General features: G+C 44.7%; 1 protein-coding gene across 2 annotated transcripts in view; it reads right to left on the reverse strand.

The window, feature by feature from the left end:
- Positions 1–712: 712 nt before the first annotated feature.
- The window catches only part of LOC310750973 (death effector domain-containing protein), a 31,935-nt gene continuing 26,232 nt past the window's right edge, over positions 713–6,415 (reverse strand). Inside the window, exons 1-4 of one of the 2 annotated variants that reach the window (XM_083589421.1) lie at positions 6,182–6,350; positions 3,887–3,975; positions 2,807–2,930; positions 713–1,036 (exon numbers count right to left, since the gene is read on the reverse strand). In XM_083589421.1, the coding sequence (XP_083445547.1) occupies positions 857–1,036; positions 2,807–2,930; positions 3,887–3,975; positions 6,182–6,286 (498 nt within the window). In that variant the 5' untranslated portion in view covers positions 6,287–6,350 and the 3' untranslated portion in view covers positions 713–856. Of the gene's footprint in view, positions 1,037–2,806; positions 2,931–3,886; positions 3,976–6,181; positions 6,351–6,415 lie in introns of those variants that run through there. The other variant, XM_083589422.1, reaches the window with a different exon arrangement.

Consider the following 6,415-nt stretch of genomic DNA (forward strand, 5'->3'; position numbering starts at 1 on the left):
ACACTGACATTCCTCATCTGGTTTCTCAGATTTTAAGTATATATTTGTGCCCAATATGGGCTAGAAACTCACTCTGAAAGCAGAGATATTGAAGAAGCCAACAGCTCATATTTTGCATTCAATGAATCTTGGCATTCAAACACCAGTCCTATAAGCTACCTAGCCCAACTTCACCAAATGTTTTGGACAAGTCCCATGTGGCTGGGGCTAATGGGAGTTGTGGTTCAAAACATCTGGGGAGCATTGGGTTGGCTTTGGGCTAGCCAGGTGGGAGCCATTAACTGGAGATGCTGGAGGCCAAACCTGCACACCAAAATGTGTGTGCTGCCACAGGCCTTTGTGCCTTCCCTAGCCTTGTGAAGTCTTGCACAGAGACCTCTCTCGAGATATCATTCCCAGCCCTGCTGTGTAACCTCCTTTAACTAGGGATGCCAGTGACTGAAGCTAAGGCTGCCTCCATTGGAAATGAGGGAACCTGTGGCCCTCCAGGTGTTGTTGGATTCCATCTCCCATCAGCCCCAGCCAGCAAGACCAATGATCAAGGATGGTGGGAGTTGGGTGTCCAACAACACAAGAAAGTCAGCAAGTTCCCCATCCTTGGCTTCCATGCAAAGCACATGCTCTAGCCTTGGGTGATGGGCATCATCTTGTAATGGGATGGGTGGTGATTCAGCACAGCTGCCAACGTTCGCACTGGTCCCAAAAGTATGTGACACACCAAAGTTTTATTTAACAAAAAAATATTGTCAGAGTTGACACCAAAATAATAATAAAGTTAAGCCTTTTGAGGTCAAGAGCCACAACTGTAGAGCGAGAGGCGGTAAAAAAGTCCTTTGGGAGACGGCTGCTGTGCCCACTAGGAAACGAGGACCCCTGTGGAGCTGGCCTTGCCGCCTGACCCCTCAGCGCTGTCCTTGGAGGGAGCCTTCTGGTCGTCCTCGCCCATCAGGCGGATGTTGTGTTTTTCCCGGAACTCGTTAAGCTCCCGCCCTTTCGTCTGCAGCTGCTGGGTCAAGGTCTCGATGATCTTGTTGATCTGCAAACAGGGAAGGAGAGTCAGGATGGGAAAGATGGAGTGCCACATTTTATCTGGGGAGCGGCAAATGAGGGCTCGGAGCTCCCCGACATCCTCCCAAGATCACTTTGCATTTATTTATCCATTTTAAAGGCATTTATAAACCGTCTTGACATTTCAAAAATCTCTTTTAAGAATTCTGTTGTGGGCAACCTTCCAGGAGCCACCTGCCAGCAGTCGGTGAAGGCAGAGTGAAAAGTGGGCAGCACAATGGATAGGACTCTTCTCTTTATACAGTAGGCTGAAAACACAAGAGACTTTTGACACCCACTCCATACACATCTCTCTTCATCCTCCCTCCAGGCAGAAAAGAGGCATTAACAAGGACACATTCCAGCCAGGCAAGAGCACTGGAGGAGGGCATGGAGCAGGGGTGTGTGTAGCCCAGGAAGAGGCAGCAGGGCCTGGTGTGAAAATACACATCTTAAGTGTCAAAGGCTAAGGTAACTAGGAGCCAGTCGTTTCCCCACTTTTCCCCCCATGGACCACTTGAAAATTGCTTGAGGATCTTGGTGGATTACTTAAATGATTTTTTCCGCCTGTTGTAGCAATTATAATTTACTGTGCTAGATGCTGTATGGTTTTCATTTGTATTTTTACAGGTGCACCGTGGGCCATCTGAATGAAGTTTTGGGGCCACTGGTGGGATACAGACCACAGTCTGGGAACCTTCTGCTGTTTTCCAGCACCATCATTTAACACATCACTATCTAGAACAGCTCTTCCATACGTAGTCCTACAACTCCCATCAGCCCCAGCCAGCATTGTGTTAAGATGCAGGGGTTGATGGGAGCTGTACTGCAAAATATCTGGAGGGCAGCAGGGTGGCAACGTTGATGGAACTGAGAGAAGGGGCTCACCCAAGGATCTTAGGGAGAAATGATCTTTTAGGCAGCCTGGGCCCAAGTCATGACTGAGTTGTTTTAATATTCTCTGAGAATTTGGGTAGCAGTGGGAGCGGGAAAGAAATATAAACAAGTTGCATAATGAAGAATCTCTACACACACAAAAACACCTGGACATTTGATTACTTTTCACTTATTCTTCAGCAGTGGCCAAGAATGACAAATGGTGGCAAACAGAAGAATTGAAAACAGTATATATATATTTTTTAAAAACAAGTCATAAAATCATAGAATTGTAGAGTGGGAAGGGACCCTGTGGATCATCTAGTCCAACCCCCTGCAATGCAGGAATATTTTGCCCAATGCTGGGCTTCAACTTATGACCCTGAGATTAAGAGTCTCAAACTCTACTGTGATCTAGTGATGATAGACCAATATATTTTATGTGAAGTTCATTAACTTCCAATCACACAATGGCCTTTGGTGAGTAAAAATCAGCAGCAGCCAAGCAGCTAGAGAAGTTCTTGTAAACTGCAAAAACGCTGGGTCTTACTTTTCCTTCCAGCCTTCAGATGCCAGAAATGACTATCAGTTATATATAATTAGCTTTCCTTATATATATGCACCTTATTATCAGTTAATTCAGTTGGCGTACTTAGTTCCCTCCTTTTGCCTCACAACAACCCTGTGAAGTAGATTAGGCTTAGAGAAGGTGACCGACCCAAGGTGACTTACCCCCTACTGAGTTTCATGGCTGAACAGGAATTCAAACCTAGGTCTCCCTAGTTTTAGCCATGATAACTAAAGGCAAGTATTGCTGAGGCTAATGGCATTCCCTGTTCCAAGGAGAAGCAGGGAGTCTGCCCACTGTCTGCAGAGCCATTACCTGCTCTTTGTTATTTTCCAAGGCTGGGAGAACTTCTTTCACAGTGCGTTCTACCAACACACCTCCCACCATCCGGTAACATTTCCTAGTAGGGTCCACTTCTCGGAGTGTTTCAATTACCAGCCTGCAGAGTGGAAGAAAGGCAGAATATCTGAGCATTGTACACCAGCTTATGATAAGGACAGTATCAAAGGATCTAGAAATCCACATGGCCAGGGAGTATACTTGTGACCAGGAGCCTCAAGACTGCAGGGAAAGATATGACACATCTCTGTGCTGCTATTTTATTATTTCCAAATCTAGCAGTCAAAACTCTGAATTGGGAGCACTTTCATTCAAAGATGGAAGAAACAAGGCAAAGTTCACTGGGTGGTTCTGGGGAAGTGGTGAAGAGTATCAATGGCTACTAGCCATGATGGCTACGTTCGCCATTGGAGGCAGTTTGTGGGTGGTGCTGTGGGTTAAACCACACAGCCTAGGACTTGCTGATCAGGTCGGCGGTTTGAATGCCTGCAACGGGGTGAGCTCCCGTTGCTCGGTCCCTGCTCCTGCCAACCTAGCAGTTTGAAAGCACGTCAAAGTGCAAGTAGATAAATAGGTACCGCTCCGACGGGAAGGTAAATGGCGTTTCCACGCACTGCTCTGGCTCGCCAGAAGCGGCTTAGTCATGCTCGCCACATGACCCGGAAGCTGTACGCTGACTCCCTCGGCCAATAAAGCGAGATGAGCGCCGCAACCCCAGAGTCGGTCACGACTGGACCTAATGGTCAGGGGTCCCTTTACCTTTACCACTTGCTGAGGTGCACAAGTAGGTACCGTCGGAGCGGTACCTATTTATCTACTGTAAGTTACATCTTTTTCTTGCTTGCAAGCTTCCCAGAGGCATCTGGTTGGCCATTGTGACAACAGGATGCTGGACTAGACCCCTCCCCCTTAGCCTGATCCACCAGCCAGACTCTTCTGATGTTTTTTCTCAATTCCATTTGCAAGGCTGCTTGCAAGAACAGAGAAAACTGCAAAACCACCAAGCAGCAATATCCAAAATTAGCAGGGGGAACAATGTTCAAATCCACTGCTTACTTGTGCTCATTCAGCTCCATCTCCAGCTCAGCTGCCTTTGAGGCTAGACCTCGCTGCTCCTGACGCAGACGGTTAAATCCAGCTACCACCTAGAAGGGGAGAAAGGTCAGTCACAGCAGGCAAGGGCTTGCACCAGCCACAACCAAGTTAGCCTGGACACAGGGACTATTCACATTGCCCCTTGCTGCTTTTACTTTCCCCACTCTCATACTTTAGATTATAAGGTTCCATGGGGTTAGAAATCTGCCATGTTTTACTTGAATTGCCAACTGAGGCTGCAGTATACATCACAACCATTCCTACCTAACCCCTCCTGAATCACTGCTAAGGTGGAGTATTTTGCTCATGGATCTCTGGACTTTCAAATCATTCCATCCCACAGCCTTAGGGTTAGACCAACTGAGAAAAGAAAATGTGTATGCCATACCTAAGGGTGGGTTTTTTTTGGCAACATAGTTTTTATTAATGTTCATCTTTAAACTGTTTAACATGGTTGCATTGAGATATACGTTTACATTAAAGGATATGGTATGCAACAATTATATAAAATTTAAAATAAAGATTAAACAATAAACACTCAGAAAAACATTTCTGAATATAGTTACAAAAATTGTGTCAAAATATATATACCAAAATTATATTGGTACTGTTCTGCCATATGCCCCAGTATTTGTGTACAAATTGCATACAAATTGTCATGCTTCTTTTGGCTTCTTGCTAATTTTAATTTTTGTGTCACTTTTTCAAATAATGTTGTTTGACAAACTGCATAATACCATTGGTCCATAGTTAATAACTGTAATGATTTCCATGTCCTAGCAATGGCTGTTCTTGCAGTGGCTAATAGATGTATTATGAGATCTTTGTTTCTAATTTGCAACATATTGTGACTATACAAGTCCTGGGGTCATGGGGGTTGTCTGCCTTGTGACAAAAGATATTTCTGTAAATAATTTTTCCAGAACTTTTCAATTTTTGGACACCCTCACCACATGTGTTGATATGTCCCTCTAATGGGACATCCTCTCTAACATGTGGGAGAAATGTTTGGTTTCTATGGCCTTTTAAACTGGGAAGGGAAGATTGTGGAGGGTATTGTTTTTGTTTGTTACTATGTTATGCATTTCTTATGCTTTTATATTGCAAGCGAGCCTATGATCCTCGGATGAAGGGCAGTATAATACATACATATATACATAAATACACAGTTAAAAAGGACATACTTGAACATTTCCCACCTGAATTTGCATCTCATTAATGGTAAGCAGTTATCCTTCTTTGTAAAAATTATTTCAAACAATACAATTGTTTTTTCTTTCAGGTATCTAACTGTATTATAGGCCCTATATTTATTTTTGAAAACCGGGTGAAACTGTAATGGAATAATGGGTGAGAGGCCTGGGACCAAAAACTTGAAAGTTGTGAATGTGAATGGGTTTGTAAGCAAATGTAAAGAACAGATTTCTAAAAAAAAGTATTACTTTTATAGGGACACCATTTACTTCCAAGTTCTTTAACCTGCTCCACTGAATTCCCTTATTGTCAAATATTATGTCTGTCATGTGCTAAGTTGACATGTGTTTTATTAGCAGTTTAGATTTTGGAATCCCCATCCTCCAACAGTTCTGTGAACAAACAGCAATTTTTTTTAATGCATGGTTGGTCTGATTGAAATATGACTATGTTGTTTTCTTTGCCATTTGGACTTATGGGCTGGTGGAATAAGTATAACTTTAGTTTCGGCCAGTCAGTCCGTGATAGAAAATTTCATTTTCTTCCAGCATCATATAACCATATTTATTGATTTCCATACTTTGCTATAATGCGTTTAAATTACAGGTAACCTGAATGCCTAAGTAGCTGAAGCTTTTCCTTCCTATTGGGAGTCATATCTATGATGTTTTAACCTGTCTTTTAATATTGTGCTTTAATATTAATATTGTTTTAATTGTTGCAATCCGTCCTAGGGCCTTGGGATGAAAGGTGGGTAAAAAATTGCAACAATGATGATGGTGGTGATTATTATTATTGTTATTAGGACTGCTCGGAGGAAAAGTTAAAAAGATTCCGAGTGTCTTTTTCTCCACTACTACAACGTCCACAGGAGCGGCGCCACCCCTAATAACGGCACCCTTCGCTCTGCACATGCTCAGAAACCCTCCCGCGAAACACGCGGAGGCCAAAGCGGGCTACGGGTTTGGGCTGTTGGACGTCGTGACTTGACGCATCTCCCCCCGGGAATGGGAACTCTGCACATGCCCAAAGGCACTCCCTTTCCTCGCCCCTCCCCGGTACCTGCTCCGCCGTCATGGCCTTGCCGGCGCCCCCAGCCGAAGACGCTGCGCCAACGCCGCTGGGAGGAGCCGCCGGGCCACTTTTCGTCTTGCCGCTCTCCGCCATCTTCCTTCACCTGGCCAGGCCCTCGAGAGACATAAGGCCAGCCTAACAACGCCACAACTTCCGGAGCGAGAGAGGTCACTGCCTTCCCTCGTGACCGGAAGGTTCCCCGTTTCTGCTTCCGTCGACGCA

Source organism: Podarcis filfolensis, assembly GCF_964270895.1.
Source record: "Podarcis filfolensis genome assembly, chromosome: 16".
Taxonomy (NCBI): domain Eukaryota; kingdom Metazoa; phylum Chordata; class Lepidosauria; order Squamata; family Lacertidae; genus Podarcis; species Podarcis filfolensis.